Below are 16,833 nucleotides of genomic sequence, written 5' to 3'. Positions count from 1 at the left end.
GAAAGCCAAAAGGTCTGGAGGTCGGGCAGAATAAAGGTCGGGAAAAGGAAGAAAGGTCGGGCGGAGTCTAAAAAAAAAAGGTGTACCCAAGTCGGGTAAACCGTAGATCGGATGGAAGGCGAAGTCGGGCAGACGCGGAGGTCTGTCAAGAGGAAGGTCGGGCAGACGCGGAGGTCTGTCAAGAGGAAGGTCGGGCAAGGAAGAGGTACGGACAGACGCGGAGGTCTTCGGTCAAAGACGGAGGGCGGCTGATGCGGAGGTCGGCCAAGTGTCAAAGACGGAGGGCGGCTGATGCGGAGGTCGGCCAAGTGAGGTCGGGCGAAGAAGCAGGTCGGGCGAAGGACGAAGTCGGGCAAAAGAAATTTGGCAGTGGACAGGCAGGTCGGGTAAGAGGCAGGTCTGAGTTCTGTGACTGGTGGGAACGGTTGAAGGAAGTTGTAATACGTGTCAATAGAGGAGAAATTGGTGGTCGGTTGACAGCGGTTGCTGTAACCGACCAGACGGCGGTTCAAACCGTTTTCTTCAAAGGTTATTTAAGGATTCAGATTTATTCTGAAAAGGCATCTTCAATCAACTTCAACAAAGCAAAGTCAGATTTGGGGATCACCACTTTAAATTTCAGTCTTTTATTTTCCAGTTTATTTTCTGTACCATACAGTGTTTAGAGATTCCTAATCTCAGGCACTAATTAATCAAGTTTAAGGATATTTTCTATATCTTTGAATTTTACTTTATTTTTGTTGAAAAATTACATCAACAATATGCTTTGTGAAGATTTAATTTTCTAATAATTATTGACTAATGTTTTCTAAATTGGGAATATATTAACTTAATTTTATATTGCTTTGGGTAGAAAAAATAATAACTAAACATTTTTAAATAGTTAATGGAGGGATTAATGGGTTAGTTAATATTAGGCATGATTTTACAAAATCTTATCAACCGCGAGTGCCACATGGTGCTCTATGATTGGCTCAAAGTAGGTGATACTAATCAATATTGCTGCCATAATTTTGCCAATTAAACCTAATTTTTTCCGTGTATTTTATATTTATATAAGGTTATTTATCTGTATACACAAATTGATTTAGGTAAAATTGTTTATAACTTCACGTGGTTTCGAAATTCAGCGTAAAATCTCCTTATACTTTAAAAATTGCATTGTATCCCCTTATACTTTAAAAAACGTTGCATGAAACTCCACCACCTTGAAACTTTCCTCGTGTGATAAGAGGATGATTTCCTATCTATATGTTTTGCATGACAGAGGTTTTATGTAATATTTTTTAAAGTATAAGTAAGCGTCATGCAATTTTTTAAAATAAATTTGGGATTTATGCTGAGTTTCGAAACCACAAAGTAGTTTCATGCAACATTTTTTAAAGTATAATGGGACGTCATGCAATTTTTAAAGTAGAAGGGGAATTTACGTTGACTTTCGAAACTACGAGTTATGAGCAATTTTACCATTTAGTTAGTATTTTTTTAGATAATATTGTTATTGAAGAAAATTTAATTATTTAATAGTAAAAAATGATGTTAAATGAATACAAGAAAATAAATCCATACAGTTTCAATATACTCATTTCATCCTAAATATATGTAAACATTTTTTATTTTCGTATGTTCAATTCAAATATATCAAATTTTGTTTTAGTAAAAATATTTTTTTAATAAAATAAAAAGAATATATCTATAAAATATAAAATTACATTGTCAACTATAAATTAAAAAAGTGTTTGTTCACTGTGTGTTTGGCATCATTGTTTTTAACATTAAAAATATTTTTATATTTGTATAATTTTTTTATAAAAATATCGTTACATTAGTATTATAAGACACCAATATAATTATTTTTGTCGTTTTTCATGAATTTGTACTACGTTTTGATATAATAATTAATATTTAAAAATTAATATGCAAAAAGTAAATGAATATATTCGCAGTGGACGAAAGTAATATATTTTTTTAATTTTAATTTAATATTTTATGATAAGAAATAATGTATTTTTATTGAGAATTGTAAACATTATATAAAAAACAAATGAAATTGAGTACAAAGAAAATGAGAATGTGTGTGTGGTATGAATTTTTAAGCCATCACGAAACATTGATTAATTTTTATGTGTGATATGAAAAATTGTGTCAAAAGTATAAAATATATAATTTTAATTTGAATTTTTTGTTTTTTAACTTTTTGCAACGAGTCTTTGAAGTCTTTTTTTTGTTTTTTTAAATTTTTTATAATATATATATGTATAGTTTTTTAGAAAAAAAAATATTTTTTCTTTTAAACGCACAGATCAAATAATAAAAAATTGAAAATTTTGGAGGTAAAAAACGCACCCATAGAGTTTATTTTAACACGTATTTCTATTTATAATTTAGATTATTTATATTTTACCAATTTTTTAAATAATAAACAAACCTCAATAATTTCAAATAATAAATTTTATTTAATAAATACAGCTTTCTTATGAAAGAGCGTAGACTGTTAGTGTAGTCAAAGGTCAAATTGTTTAATTAATTATATTATTATAAATTATTTTTAAAAAGAAACAAAAAAATATAATGAAGCAATAATACAGTTAATTACTACCTGCAATTAATTAGTCATTTAATTTTTTAAATGAAAAAAATAATAATTCAATTTTCTTACTCATAACTAACAAATATGTTTATCTAAACAAATAGTTTAAAAAAAAAATAAAAATCATTAAACATCAATCATGTTTGTTCTTTTTAAAATATTTTTATCAAACACGTATTATTATTAAAAACTATTATATCAAATGGAAATTGGTTTCGACTATTGATTTTTATTTAAATCTTTAAATGGTTATTATATTTAATCAGGTTATTAGATATATTCATAAAATGTAGATGAAGATATAAGAAATAATTTTTTTATAAAAAAAAGATGTTAAAAACTAGTTTTAATTATTTATTAAATTAATCTTTTCAGTTTAATTATAAGAAATTTGTGTTAAAAAATATATATCTCTTTAAATAAACAGTACATAACACACGACAAATATCATTATTTTTTGTTTGTCTTTATAAAATGTTACTTCTAGCAATTTGGGTGTGTTTGGCAATTAGCTGATAGCGGTTAGCTCATTCAATTAGTTGGTTTGACTAGCTGATTCAATTAGTTATTTGTATTTAAATGTTTGGTAAAACAATTATTTGATATTAGTTGTTTATACGTAAAATGATAATTGAGGACATTTCTATTCTATTTTATTTTATTTTATTTTCATGCATTCAATTGTTTTCTTTTGAGTTTAGAATGTTTGAAATTTTTTGTTATTAGTTTTTGAAAATTGTAAAAGTGTTATAAAATACTCACTCTATCCCATAACTATAGTCTGGGTTGTGTTTGACACAAGATTTAAGAAATATTGATATTATATTGGTAGTGAGTAAAAAATATAAGTAAAAAACTTTTATGCCATTGTGAGTGTATTAGCGTAAAAAGTAGTGACAATTGTTTAGTAATAATGAAAAAAGTAATGGTACTTTTATAGTGATATGTTTATTTATGGAAATGAGACTATTGTTTTGGGACAGACAAAAATGGTAAACATGACTATTGTATTAAGACGGACGAAGTAGTATTTATTTTTATTATAGTTATATTTAAAAAATAATATATTTTGGTAAAATTGCTTATAACTCTCATGTGGTTTCGAAAGTCAGCGTATAATCTCTCTATACTTTAAAAATTGCATGGTACCCCTTATACTTTTAAAAACGTTGCATGAAACCCCACCACCATGAAACTTTCCTCGTGTGATAAGAAGATGATTTCCTATCTATATGGTTTGCATGGCAGGGGGTTTTATGCAATATTTTTGAAAGTACAAGTGAGCGTGATGAAATTTTTTAAAGTAAAATGGAGATTTAAGCTTTTCAGAAATTAATTTGTTGGGTCCAAAAAGCTATTACAAAAAACTAATTTACCAAACACCTAAATTAGTTGTTTGACTAGCCTTCAATAAACTAAAAGCTAAGCTCTTTGTCAAACACTCTCATTATCTCTTTTTACAACAAATATCATTATCTTTTGTTTGTCTTTAGAAACTGTTACTTCTAGTAATTTTTATAAGTGATGAATAGTGTATAAGAATATACTCCCTCTGTATATAATTACTTTTGACGCGGTGTTTAAGAAATAATAATATTTTTATTATAGTGGATAGTTAAAATTAGTGTAATGATATTTTTGCCCTTACTTTTTGGTGTAAAAGTAATTATGTAATATAAACTAAGGGTATTTTTGGAAAAAATGAAGTATTTAATGAAATGTTTACTTTGTAATTGGACGTCATTTTGGATTTTACCACGGATTTTTACAATTGATATATTTTTTTCTCTCCACAAATATCACTTCAAACAATTACTTTTCTTTTTTTATATTATATTATAAATTTATTTTATATTCAAAATATCACATCAATATATATTTATATCACATTAAATAACTATTCAAATTTAAATTTTCACTGTTTAAAGTCCAAACCAAAAATCCCCAATCCACAAACAAATACACCCTTGATTATTGATTGGGAAGAAATTTACTATTACTAAACAAGTATGCTAAGCTCTAAAGTACGCCCTCTGCACAGTCACAGTCCGCTAAAGTGCGCCGTACCAATAATCAGCTAATTCACACGCATATGACTAAATTGACCATTTACTTTGAATTTAGATATATATATATATACATATACATATATACATATACTTCTTGAAATTGTGTATTTGTCACATTTCAAAATAAAAATAAATTAAATTTTCTTAGTTAGTGATGCGAATTTCTTATTCAAGACCATTAAATAGGAAGACATTATAAATAAGCATATTTAATTGTGGCAGAAATATGTTCCCTCCACATTAATGGATCAATTCCTATCACCCCAATAAAGTAAAGATTAAATAAATAGAGTTTAAATTATCTGTCTATTAAAAATATATGTTTATTTTGATTGAATACCAATTTAAATAAATAAAATATTATATTAAATAATTTGCGAATATAAATTTAAAATATTTTATAAAGTATATAAATAGTAGAATGTTGAGTTTTGGGTTTGAATTTATAAATAGTAGAAATAGTAGTAAAATTAATTACATTACAGTAGAAATAATTATAGACTGATATTAAAATAAATAATTAATTTGATTTAAATTAAAAAATTATAAAACATTTAAAATATGATTAGAATATTTAATTTTTTACCGAAAAAATTTAACTATTCGATGTATGAAACACTAACGTGAGGGTAATTATTTTTCTTTATATAAAAAAAAAATTGGAATATAAAATTAAATAGCAGTATCAAAATATCCAATGCAAGTCACCCACGTGGACATGAGAAAGAATTCTCATTCTTTTACGGGAATGTGCCCCAGAAAATGGAATTTACTATAATACCCTAAGAATATTTTTATTTGACATAAATGCCCTGGCCTCCAAAGGCCCGACCCGAAGTCTCGCCTTCTCTTCAGTTTCTCAGAGTATAAATACGAGAGGGAACCACTGTTGTTCGGTTTTCCGAGGAACGCCTCCGTGATTCGGTGGAGGTGATTGGAAGTGGTTTGGTGATTTCAGTTCATTCGAATCACTGCAGCAGGAGAATCTGACAGCGAGCAGGCTGGGGAAGAGAGACGTCGTCTCGTTTTCGTCAATCGGTTGTCTATTTCATTCATTCATGTATGTAAGTGTGCGTATTGGCTTGTTGTACTTTTTTTTTGGTTTTGTGATTTGGAAAAGATGTGTGGCAATGCGGATTTTGGTATGTTTTTGCCTTGATTTCATGTATCGTTTGAAATTGCGTTGACTGTATACCTGAAATGCATCATCCTTCTCGTTTTGGCGGTCATCCTGTTTGCTTGCTATTCTGTGGTCTGATTCCTTTTTAGCATTTGTATGATTCGTCACTGTTGTTTAACTTATCTGCATCGTTTTCTGTTTCCTGGAGTTACTTTGGGAAAAATCTAGACGTGAATGTTTTTGCAGATCACGATCCGTATATTGTTGTTTTTGGATCCGAATTGAGTTTCGACTGGCTTTAATCAAACGCCTTGTTCATCGGTTTTATCTTCTCTTATTAAAGTTTTGGTATGAAGGATTGCCGTTACATTCCTTAACTCTGTTTTTTTATAGCCTTTTAGATAGCTGTGTTGGAGTTAGTTAAACTCCGGAAAGGAATTTTTAGTTTTTTATTTTTTGCTGCTATGATGAAGATCTGCTGTCCATTTTAGAAAGCTCGAAAGGCACGAATCCTTTACCTTTATCCTTTATTAGTTCATCTTCCCCACTCTGTATTCTTCTCTGTAAAGTCTGGAAATGAAAACTATATCGATTTTCTTCAGGAAAAAGAAATGCTTCCCTCTCCCTGTCACTTTGTACATATTTTAAATTTCACATCTGCCGTTTAATTTTTTTATTGAGCAATTTGTTATATATTTAGAATGCAACTTATATATGTGGAGACAAGTTCTCTCTTTCTTCTGTTTTTTGTTGTCTGCGATTCTTCTCGACGCTGTCTCCATTTCTCCTGCAAATTGAGTCTTTTTTATTCACCGTTGAATTTTGCATATACTGTTTGTCTTTCGCTTAAACTTAAACTATTCAGTAGTTGACATATTTCAGCTCTAATTCTACACTATCCTTTGTCATATTTCCTGTAATTTATTATATTCTAAAATACGAAAGCCCACTTGGGTTTTCTTAAGTGGTATTAACTCTCAGCCATTGGTTTGAGGAAAAACATTAAAGAAATCGAAGATCTTTTAATGTTCTTATAATTTTATATGAATCTTTCCAACAGGAAATGACCATTGGTCTTCAGAATCATTTGAAGCGCAAGCTAATGAGAGAAGAAAAGAAATGTCATAGGGTAAAGATTGGTTTGATTCTTTTAGCACTTAACTGCTTGGGATCAGATTTTGTAGATTCGAGAATATAGTATACTTTGCGAATCAAAATACTTTTGATATGGAAAAGTATATATATACTAATATACATATACTTTTGGTTGCAGTCGTCCTGGCCAAAAGTGGTGGTCAGAAAATGGCTGAATATACGGAAGGGGGGTGATGAATTTTTCTCAGATCAGACGGAGAATGGTAAACCATACGTTTACTTGATTTTTTAGGCTGCGATTTGAATTGTTTCTTGGTTAATATTATATTGAACGATAATATTGATTCTTGAAATTAGCTGCAATTGAAAGAAGAAGGAAGAGCTCCGACGACGGCACCTACGCCGTTGTACCGGAAGAACTCTCCGGTAATCTTCCTTGCTGCCCTGTGTGTAAAGAGTATGATTTTCATATGAAAAACTTGTTTTGAAATATTATTAGCAGGACGTGATGAAAGTTAAGTTACTCTGTTTTATAAGTTATCTAGGGAAGTTTTCGCTGTAGCTAATTTCTCGGATCATTTCAGAGCTGCTATTAGCTGTTGATATTTGATTGGAAACAAGACTACTGTTTTCAGAGTTTGTGGTTTGTTTTGTGTATGGGACATGGAAATAAAATGAAATTTTTTATGTGAATCTATCTGGGTCCCGTTTACTTGAGCTGGCTATTGTTTGCCACGTAGACCAGTAAATTTTTGTTTCAAGATTTTATGTTAATCCTATAAACGTGGTCCTGCATCAGAGCAATGGTTGGTGGAGTCGGGCGATGCTTTCCAACGGCTAGGATTTGGTCAACTATCCTCACCTACCACTGGCAGCCCCAGCCTCAGGTAAACTTTAATAAATTCCATTGTTTTTTGTATGGTAGGTTGACCGACTATATGAGATTTAGACTGACGAGAACTTGGGTCATTTATTTTTCTCCTCCATCTGATTTTTAACTCAAATAATTGTTTAATGAATTCTGGGGTCTGTTGTATTGTTCTATGTAATCTCGATATCATGATCTGAAGCTGCATTAGCTGCTTCAATCATTTGCCCAACCTTTTCCTATGCATAATTAAAAGCCGACTTCATGTGCGGCTGGTTTCTTCTTTTAATTTAATTTACTATGAAATCACTTTTTAGGATTGTTAAATTAATTGATTCACAATGGCTGCAAAATTGAGTTCACTTTTTTCTCCTCACATAACAAGATCAATAATAAGTTTACCTTCTTGGACTGTTTCTTTTTTTCTCTTCTTTTTTATTTTTATTTTTTAAATTTTTTTATCTGCAATCTTGGACTGTTTCTTGTGCATGTAGATTGATGGTGGGGACATGGAATGTAGGAGGCAAATCACCCCACAATGGACTTAACCTAACAGACTGGTTAAGGACTAAAGCACCTGCTGACATTTATGTACTTGGGTAAGCAATATAATCCACATCACAAATATATGAAATGAAAATGGCTGCAACTTTATATACATATAATTTCAGGTTCCAGGAGATTGTTCCTCTAAATGCAGGCAACGTGATTGGGCCTGAGGACTGTGGTCCTGCTGACAAATGGATTTCCTTAATCCGTGAAGCTCTAAACGGCAATACGATTAACCACCATGCCTCCAAGAAATCTCATACACCAAGCAATCGAAGTCCACCTGCAAAGCCGAGAACCAGTTTCGCGGATTTGCTTTCATCTGATCTAGATGAACACGATCAAGGCTCCCCCAATTCTCCATTTCCTTGGAACAATGAGAATCATTCACCTAGTCCACCTCACCGGTCGGGACATCATTCTAACACACCACAGCAGAGGTATTTGCTGGCTGCCAGCAAGCAGATGGTCGGCATCTTTCTGTGCGTGTGGATTCGCGACGACTTGTATCGCCATATCACCAGTTTGAAGGTCTCATGTGTTGGAAGAGGCCTAATGGGACGCCTCGGAAATAAGGTATATTTTTTTAGTTTGTTTTGAATTCTAAATCATCAAAAGCTCATCATGCCTCCTTGTGTTTTTTTTTTTTTTTTTTTTTCATATTAGGGATCCATATCAATCAGCATGACACTACAGGGGACGACGTTTTGCTTCGTGTGCACTCACCTAGCCTCCGGGGAGAAAGGGGGCTATGCCACCAGAAGGAATCTGGATGTAATGGAAATCTTGAAACGTACGCGATTCTCTAACTCCCACAGAACTCCAAGAACACATTTTTCGCAGCGAGCCAATACCATACTCGACCACGAGTAAGTTGTTCATGTCATAAACTAAAATCTTTATGTCGATTAACTCATCAGTAGCATCATACAAAACATGTGCTTGTTATTAATGCAGCAAGATCATTTGGCTCGGGGACTTAAACTATCGACTTGCATCCAGTTACGGCTCCACGCACGAGCTCTTGGAGAGGAATGATTGGCAAGCCCTGCTAGAGAAAGACGAAGTAAGAATGATTTCTGTTAAAATATATATTATATTTATGGTATTTATCTTAAATTACTAGTATTCTTGTCTTACGTCATTATAAATATGAACGAATTTTAGTTTCTTATTCTAACAATTTCTGAAATTCAAGAAACTAGATAGACTTTTTTACAGTACAATAACATGTCCGAACTCAATTAATCAAGAAGTGTTTTGTTTTTTGCAGTTGAGGATAGAACAAAGAGCTGGGCGAGTATTCGAAGGATGGCGAGAAGGGGAGATATATTTTGCTCCGACCTATAAATACCACACCAATTCGGACCGCTATGTTCTCCAAAGCTGCACCTCCAAAGAGAAACCACGTACTCCCGCCTGGTAACCCATAGACCTCATCACTCTTTATCATCATCATCATTAATATATATTACAAAGATGCTTTTATTGATTGTAGCTAGAGCTATCGTTGAACGAGTCGAGCGAGTTCGAGTATATTTTGTTTGAGTTTGACTCAAACATGGTATCGGTACTACCTCGACTCGGGTCACTTAGGATTAGAACTAAAATAGTTGTTCGAGCTGAAGTCGGAAGGCTGGAATTTTATACATATTCTTTCTTATTTTATTTAAAGATTATTATAATGAAATATTTAAAGTTTATTAATAAATATAAATTTTGATATAAAAATTATATATATCATTACTAACGAATGTGGGTGGATTAACAAATAGCATGTTTTCACATGTTTTTGATAGTCAACTTGAATCTGCAGTGGTCGGTTCCTGCCATTATTTTATTTATATCGATCTATCTATCTATCTATCTGATTCGATAAAAACATGCGAGACAGTGATGACATTAATGTATGCAACTGCATGCGATTAGTGTTGGTAATTGGTATGCGTGAAATATTTAAATAATATGTATTGATGTTTTGATAGTATAATACTTGAAAGTAATTGATACACCGACTTGGAACGTGGCAGACATAAGAGATTGTTTGTCTCTCTGATTAAATATTATAGAAATTTGTGTGTATTTTGTTGAACTGCAAATATAGTGCAGTAGTGAAATTGTTTAATTACATTATTATTATTATTATTATTATTATTATTATAATGTTGGAATCCGCAAGTTTGTTTATTGTTTATTGTGACAGTGACATAATTATACTCTATATATATATATATATTTACACATGACAGGTGTGATAGAATTCTGTGGAGAGGAGAAGGGATGAAACAAATGTGCTACGTGCGAGGAGAATCAAGATTTTCAGACCACAGGCCAGTCTACTCAATTTTCTCAGTCGAATTAAACCTACCCAGCATGCCTTCTTCTACTTCGACTTCTTCTACATACAATAAAACTATCAATAATAATAACAATAATAGTAATAGTAATAGAAGAGGAGCAGCAGTAGAGTCAAAATCAGAGGTTACATCACCCTCCCATTTCCACAGAGAGTTTTTGGCAGGGGATAAGACTCATAGCTGCATAGAGTCAGCCCCAAGATTCCTAATGATCAATACTACTACTACTACTACTACTACTAATACTACCCCCACTTACTTCCCTGTTCTGTAAACAATGACACCCACACCCTCAAACTCAATATAATAGCCTTTTCCCATTTAACCCAAACCATCTTAACCACCCCCCACCCCCACCCCCACCCCCACGTGGGAATGATGGGCGTTGGACACGTGTACAGTTGGAGATGGCTATTGTGTATGGATTTTGGCGTTGTGGGTGGGGTGGTGCTGGTGATGGCCACTGGGCCATGTATGTAGTGTTTTGTTTTTTTTAACTAAGCTGGGTATTGGATAGGTAAAAAGCTGTGGACCAAAGTGTTGAATGCTATCTGCTGCTGCTGCTGCTGCTGCTCGTTTGTGGGAATAGTGGAAAAACTGACATGATAAGAAATTCTTTACAGATTTTTTTTTTTTGGTTGGTTTTTTTGATGTGGTCTGTTAGTTTGGTAAAGATGTAAAAAAGCGGATCTTGCATGAATACCAATGAAATTTGTAAATGGACATCTGTTTGTGATTATACTTTTAGTTTTAGTAGCAGTGGGAAAGCTTCCTCTAAATGCTGTTTCTGGTGTCTTGAATTGAATGATATGATGTGACGGTGGCGGTGAAAGCTTATTTGGGATGCCTGAAATTTAGAAACCCAAATTGGCTTAAATATTGTATAATAAAAGCCAGAAATAGGTAAAAATGGATCCAATATATAGATCTAATTAATATGTATACTTTATGTGTTATTATTATTATTAGATTTTTCCCATGCTAAGATGTCCAATGAGAATTGAACTACAATGCTTTTATTTTGTGTTGTATGATTACAATAAAAAAGACAAGAGTATTAGTTAAAAATACCCTAAAATATATATATATTTAAAAAAAAAAAAAAAAAAGATGAGAAGTTAATACATCAAATTGCCATTATCATAAACAAAAACAATTTCAGATCACAAATGTTAATTGAATAAAGAAAATAATCGATGCAAAATTTGCAAAAGCTCACCAAATTCCCAACTTCGATTTTTCTTACACAACTAAAGAAACAAATAAAAGCAGCAGTTGGAGACGCAAGTCCTACACTTCACACATATATATTAATATTTATAAAATTAATTCCTTGCCCATAAAAATACGACTTCTTAAGTTCTTCTAATAATAATAATAATAATAATAATAATAATATACTAATTGGAATGATTGAAATACAAATTGTCACAGCAAAGACTCATCATCCCCTATCAAAATGATCAATTTAAGGGATGAGATTTTGCACCTTGCCATCCTATCTCGTTGTTTAACCACAGCATGCCGATTTTTGAGCAGCTTGTGCAGCGCCGCCTGCCTGATCTGCCTGGTTAATTCTTATGGCCTGGGGCTGTGTACATGCATCCAAATATTGGTCAGTTTTCATACCAAGCAAAATACTTGTCTTGTCTCCGGAATACATATTGTGAAAAAGGAATAAATGTATTTTGAGTTTCATATGTGACATTCATATCATTTTGGTCATTTAAATAGAACTTGTATAGAAATAGTCCTATATCCAATAAAATATCCTTATTGACACATGTGTCGACATGGTACATCTAGAACCGACATGAACTAGCGATGTAATAGCTTATAACACCAAATATTGATATGATTTCATTTTTAGATATTATATAAAATATATATGTTTCAAAAAATATACAAAATTAAATTTAAGTCAATATTAAGTGACTAGTCTATGTTCGTTCCTGAAGTGCCATGTCAACCGCATATGACAATATTCCCATACCATAAAACCTTTTCAGCAGACTACAGACTAAAAATATAAGACTATTTCTACATAAACTTTACTTAAATGACCAAAATAATAATAAAGCCACACACAAAGACTAAAAATACATTTACTCCAATAAAAAAAAATTAAATACAAAACACACCCTAACATTTACCTCAGTCTTGGAGTCACTTTCAGCAAGTCTCTGTTTGATGTCGCGCGCAATGGAGAAGAAAACTTCCTCCACATTCATGTTCGTTTTGGCACTCTGTTAGGCATAACAATGTTTAGACTGAATCATATAAGATATATATATATATACACACTACACAACCAGCTAGTGTTGTACTCACTGTCTCAAAAAATTTGATTCCATATTCATCGGCGAGCGCCTGACCTTTGGAGGTAGGGACAGCCTGTCGAGGCCATTAATTTCTTTCATTTCAGATGAAGACAAAATTAAGAAAGCGAAAATCACAATTCCTAGAAAACCGTTAGTTACGCATTATCCATACGTTAAGGAGGGGGGCAGCATACCCGTTTGCTTTCGTCCATGTCAGCTTTGTTACCCACCAATATCTTGTTTACGTTGTCTGAGGCATGCTGTTCGATGTTTCTGATCCAGTTCCTAATGTCTGATGAGAATAATTACATATTTTACAATAAAATTGCTGCAGGAATAATAAATTGTAGTAATTGAAACATAACATTTCTGCAAAAGTTTAACTTATTGATGTAAAAGACAAGATGGATCTTCTACTTGTGATGGTAATAATGATTGAAAGGTCGAAGGGAAAGGCGATTACTGTTGAAAGACGACTCGTCAGTGACATCATACACCAGCAATATACCCATCGCTCCACGGTAGTAAGCTGAAAAATAAGACTTACTCGGAAAGATAATACATCGAATACAGCAAAACGAAATCTTGCAATACTTAATTACAACTAACAAACAAGTAAAGAAAATCATAACATTGAGAGGTAAACACATGTTCACTTAGTGTTTTAAAAATACACCACTTCAAAAATATCACCCAAAAATACAATATATACACATAACAATAAAAATCAGCAAAAATACACAACACACCATTCACTATAATACTTTTACGATTCCTCCACACTCTTAATAATGAGTCGGATCAAAACAACACATGCTCTAGAAAAATTAACATCGAAAGGAAAAGGAAACAGGAATATTGGATGCGAAGGTAACACCATATCGCATTTCACAATACCTTTGTCACATCCTGAGAGGGAATCCGGCTAAGGTCATAAGGTTTTACATTGAAATGCGTTCCCATAACCAACAAAAGTTTGAACAACAGATCTACAATCACCCCAAAAACATATCAAACTCGCATCCATCTTTATTTTTCGTCTCTAATTATGACTTTTGACTAATCCTATGTTCATGCCGTAACAATAACTAACCCAATCCAACCCCACATTTTTAGGTCATTCCTCACATTCTCCTACCCCCCATAAATCACCGACAGCATTTACTATGTTTACCAGTAGAAAATCAGGTAAAAAATAAGTATGTTGCAAGTTATGGGTAACCCAAAAGGTAAATAATAAAAAGTAAAAAATATAATAAAGGGAGATACAAATCATGTTTGCAAGTGCTATTTTCATAATCTAATTTACAAAGAAGAACATTAATTTGATTTTCACAGAGCAGATAGTATCATAGTGCAACTAAGTTTTGATGGAAATACGAAAAAATGAGAAGCAATAGTGTGCCAAAAGCCTATTTGACGGTGCCATGAACTCATCAATAGCTCTCGCTTTCCGGATTACTGCTTCAGCCTAGATGTATGATATTTATACAAAATTACAAATGTTGACTATGTTCCAATAACGTCTACATATCATTCATCGAATGCAATAAATACCTTCCTAAGTCACATTTCATAAGAAACAAGTTGATGAAATGTGGGTCTAGTTTAACTTATCTTGAAATAAAAGAGAAACAGGAGTAGATTCTTGCATTGCTTAAAGCATACCAGTTGTAATTGTTCTAAATCTCTCTTGCCCAGCAGTATCCCATATCTGCAGTTTGATTCTTTTCCCATCAAGCTCGATAGTTCTTATCTTGAAATCAATCCTGTATGAAGTATAAATAAATAAATGATGAAAATACAGCACATGGGAGGACATTAATGATTAAAGAGCTAAAATGAAACAAGACATGTATGTTTAAAGGACACTAACCCAATGGTAGTAATGAAACTGGTGGTGAACGAACCATCAGAGAAACGTAAAAGAAGGCAACTCTTACCCACACCTAGATCAAACAATGACGATTTGAAATATAGAATATCATCTCAAGTGACAATTTTGAACAACATATCCATACAAATAGTCAGGGAGACAGTATTTCATATTTGCTATACATACCCACAACAGATTGTTCATTTAAACATAGACACACGTTCGTCACATTGATACAACCTCTCTTTAAAACTATCACACCACGCGTGTTTATTAGGGTTATCTTGCAGTAATCAAGGTATGTTTAAGAGATCAATTAGCCTAAAATTGGGATTCGTTTCTTGTCATAATCAAGAATGGATCATAGAAATATGCAATTCTTTGCTAAAAAATAATCTGTTTGAGTTAGCAACAGAAATCTTTGTTGCTTTGAACCTTATAATTTACGTCACCATTATTATTTATTAGCTTCTGAAATCACCAACAACCTATACCTCAGTTAGTAGAACCGACCTACACTTGCAGAAATAGTATTGATTCTGCATGAATGTTGAATAACCTCTTCCAAAAATATACATTCCTAAACCAAAAAATTACTCAACCTCTAATTCAATTAAAGCCACCATTCTTATGAGTTGTCCATGAGCATTTCATCATATTACATATACACACCTTTAAACAAATTCAACATATAATTACAAGATATAATTAAGCATCCACTGCAAAACTAGTAAACAACTTAAAAACATCGCATCCTAACCCATGCAAAGGCCACATCACATAAATCCGAACGATCGTAAAATCAGTCGTTCGACTGAGACAATCACAGGAGCGATTAAACGCCGAAAACATTGGCATCAAATGCAGCAGAAGCGAAACAAATCTAGAAACTAATTCAAAAATCTCCAAACAGATGCAAAAACAAAACACACAAAATGCCTAAACTGATCGCCTCTATATTCAAATCAATTCGAAGACTCACCGCTGTCGCCAATCAAAAGCAGCTTAATGAGATAATCATAATCGGCTCGAGCTCTGGCGGGTGGAGCGGCCATCAGATTTGCTCTCGGTTCACAATTTTCCTCAAAACAAGCCCTAGCACCACAATTAACCCTTATTTATCCCAAATGTGCGCCGCGATTGGGGAAAAACAAAGCCGTGAAATTCGATCCAGATTCAAATACGCGAAATTGAGAACAATTACCAGATCGAAGGCAGGAAGCACGATCAAATGGATCCAACAAATGAACCGACGGGACGGCGGAGAGAAGCAGCAGCTGCAGCAGCAGTGGTCTGGCGTCGGGCCCGATCGTTGAATCCTGTAATTGAATTTATTTTTTATTCTTTTCCTGCGAAAGAAATGAATAAATAATTCATAGCTGATGATGAAATAAATAATCATTATAAATAATTAATTCGTTATTAAAACGTGTGCGGAAGATTGGAAAGAGTCAGATGAGGTTATTTTCGTCATTTTAGGCTCGGCCCATTATTTAAGCCCAATGTCTAAAATTAGAATCGATTTCAGTCTATGCCTATTTGCTGTTAAATTTGAACTTCCTCTTTTGGTAAGGGTGAGTGTGTGTGTTTTTAGTGAAAAAAAGAATACATATATATATTACAGACATTAGTAATTTTTATTTTGTATACATAATATTTTCTATTTTAAAAATATTATATTATATGTAAAATAGACCAAAATAAAAAATATTTCATGTAAGGCGGAATGAGTACTTACTGTTACAATAGTATAACAATCTATGTATAATATACTACTAAAACTTTATGGATACAATTATTTATATTCACTCATTTATTACACTACATATATATATATATATAATACTCATTCCCTAAAGAGTAAACTTTTTGTTTTATACTCTACTTTTTATTTTTTACATTATTTTTATTTTAATATTAATAACAAAATAAAAATTATATTACTTTATTACACTAAAAATTGCATTACAACTATAACTTAAATATCA

General features: G+C 32.3%; 2 protein-coding genes across 4 annotated transcripts; one reads left to right on the top strand and one right to left on the bottom strand.

Annotated features, from left to right (window-relative positions):
- Positions 1-5,568: 5,568 nt before the first annotated feature.
- LOC127250928 (type I inositol polyphosphate 5-phosphatase 8) lies at positions 5,569-11,245 on the top strand. Of its 2 annotated transcripts, none has more exons than XM_051274411.1 (11): positions 5,569-5,719; positions 6,840-6,908; positions 7,053-7,137; positions 7,232-7,300; positions 7,674-7,761; positions 8,237-8,341; positions 8,414-8,867; positions 8,958-9,160; positions 9,249-9,357; positions 9,565-9,713; positions 10,541-11,245. In XM_051274411.1, exons 2-11 carry the CDS (start codon positions 6,843-6,845, stop codon positions 10,920-10,922), a joined length of 1,710 nt encoding a protein of 569 aa, XP_051130368.1. In that variant the 5' UTR covers positions 5,569-5,719; positions 6,840-6,842; the 3' UTR covers positions 10,923-11,245. The 2 variants fall into 2 exon arrangements, with proteins under 2 accessions (XP_051130368.1, XP_051130367.1); XM_051274410.1 differs by having other exon boundaries at positions 5,569-5,723.
- A 112-nt stretch (positions 11,246-11,357) lies between these two features.
- On the bottom strand, positions 11,358-16,216 carry LOC127250929 (ras-related protein RABE1c-like). 2 transcript variants are annotated; one of them, XM_051274414.1, is made up of 10 exons: positions 16,050-16,216; positions 15,828-15,940; positions 14,846-14,918; positions 14,638-14,738; positions 13,433-13,498; positions 13,164-13,261; positions 12,980-13,042; positions 12,802-12,894; positions 12,138-12,239; positions 11,358-11,495 (listed from the first exon to the last, which is right to left on the bottom strand). In XM_051274414.1, the coding sequence occupies exons 2-9, from the start codon at positions 15,898-15,900 to the stop codon at positions 12,159-12,161; spliced, it is 648 nt and encodes a 215-aa protein (XP_051130371.1). In that variant the 5' UTR covers positions 15,901-15,940; positions 16,050-16,216; the 3' UTR covers positions 11,358-11,495; positions 12,138-12,158. The 2 variants fall into 2 exon arrangements, with proteins under 2 accessions (XP_051130371.1, XP_051130369.1); XM_051274412.1 differs by lacking the exon at positions 11,358-11,495 and having other exon boundaries at positions 11,870-12,239.
- Positions 16,217-16,833: the final 617 nt, after the last annotated feature.

The sequence above is a fragment of the Andrographis paniculata genome, unplaced genomic scaffold (assembly GCF_009805555.1).
Source record: "Andrographis paniculata isolate CXL003 unplaced genomic scaffold, ASM980555v1 Contig38END, whole genome shotgun sequence".
Taxonomy (NCBI): Eukaryota; Viridiplantae; Streptophyta; class Magnoliopsida; order Lamiales; family Acanthaceae; genus Andrographis; species Andrographis paniculata.
This window is presented reverse-complemented; position numbering and strand designations above follow the sequence as displayed.

What these genes read in the sequence shown, in the direction of transcription:
- LOC127250928 (XM_051274410.1), top strand. An exon ending in CTCAGATCAGACGGAGAATG is followed by an intron (nt 7,138 to 7,231) that starts GTAAACCATACG and finishes TCTTGAAATTAG; the next exon opens with CTGCAATTGAAAGAAGAAGG. An exon ending in GCTGACATTTATGTACTTGG is followed by an intron (nt 8,342 to 8,413) that starts GTAAGCAATATA and finishes ATATAATTTCAG; the next exon opens with GTTCCAGGAGATTGTTCCTC.
- LOC127250929 (XM_051274414.1), bottom strand. Translation starts at nt 15,900, where the DNA reads ATGGCCGCTCCACCCGCCAGAGCTCGAGCCGATTATGATTATCTCATT. An exon ending in ATTTAGAACAATTACAACTG is followed by an intron (nt 13,499 to 14,637) that starts GTATGCTTTAAG and finishes CTTATTTTTCAG; the next exon opens with CTTACTACCGTGGAGCGATG. An exon ending in ACATGGACGAAAGCAAACGG is followed by an intron (nt 13,043 to 13,163) that starts GTATGCTGCCCC and finishes TGGCCTCGACAG; the next exon opens with GCTGTCCCTACCTCCAAAGG.